Source organism: Phytophthora parasitica (genome assembly GCF_000247585.1).
Source record: "Phytophthora parasitica INRA-310 unplaced genomic scaffold supercont2.45, whole genome shotgun sequence".
Classification (NCBI taxonomy): Eukaryota; Oomycota; class Peronosporomycetes; order Peronosporales; family Peronosporaceae; genus Phytophthora; species Phytophthora nicotianae.
Window position 1 is genome coordinate 185,989 of NW_008649031.1, and position 971 is coordinate 186,959.

The 971-nt window shown below is 44.7% G+C and overlaps 1 protein-coding gene across 1 annotated transcript in view; it reads right to left on the bottom strand.

Annotated features, from left to right (window-relative positions):
• Positions 1–645: 645 nt before the first annotated feature.
• The window catches only part of PPTG_23638 (hypothetical protein), a gene marked incomplete at both ends in the record, with an annotated part of 2,560 nt that continues 2,234 nt past the window's right edge, over positions 646–971 (bottom strand). The window contains one exon of the mRNA XM_008912249.1: positions 646–795. Within this exon, the coding sequence (XP_008910497.1) occupies positions 646–795 (150 nt within the window). The remainder of the gene's footprint in view (positions 796–971) is intronic.

Below are 971 nucleotides of genomic sequence, written 5' to 3' on the forward strand. Positions count from 1 at the left end.
AGTGCTAGGGAGAGCTCAAGAGCTCTACTAGTGCTCTAACAAATGCAGTCTTCATTTTACCTTTTAGTCCAGAAGTGGTCCGAATCCGAATCACAACAAAAACTCTTACCGCTGAAACCCTGGTGCCATTTTGGATGTTTGATAATCGACCAAGTTGGATCTTTGACACACTATCTACGTACCCTTGAAAATAATATCAAAAGTGCATTATCTAACAGGAAGAATAACCATATCAAGCGTTTTCAGTTCCGTTATCGTAGCAAGAAACATAATGATGTACATCAGTTGCAATGTGATGAAAACAATTGCTTGATAAAAACACGAGGTAATAAGGTAGTCTTAACTGTAATTGGGTTTGGAGATGTGGAAGTGATTGCTCCTAAGTGTGACCGTAGAAAAAAAAAGTAACTTCCAATTTAAGGTAGGAGGAGTTACTATTCGATACGAGAATAATTCCTGGTATGTAGACCTTATGATATGTCACCGCAACCTATTATTTAAAGCGTGTTTATGCTCTCGTTCCAGGCCAGCGATCGTTCTTGACTGGATTTGATCAACAAGGTAACAATTTCCAGTTAGGTCAGGGAGCTTAACGAACTCTTACGAAGCTAACCCAAACTCGCCACTGCATAGTGCGGGCTCTGGTCAACTAGGCCACAAGTCGCCGCTCTCGAGTTTCTCGGCGCAGTCTGTGCCAGCAGCACAACGCTTGATTCCGAGAACCTGGCGCTTATCCTCGAAGCAAGACTCGAGTTTCGGGATCCATGCGTCCGATAGTCCAAGACCCGAGCGTGCCTTTGACAGTGAGAACGTCAGTAATTGCGCCGGCAAAATGTTCACAGACTCGGGAATACGAGACGCCCGAAGTTCATCAATAATGGGTCGGACGATGCTAACCGGTAGACCACGGAAGACTTCCTTACGACCAGCATTATCCTGGTAGCTGAACGAGAGCCAAAGAGCATTCACAG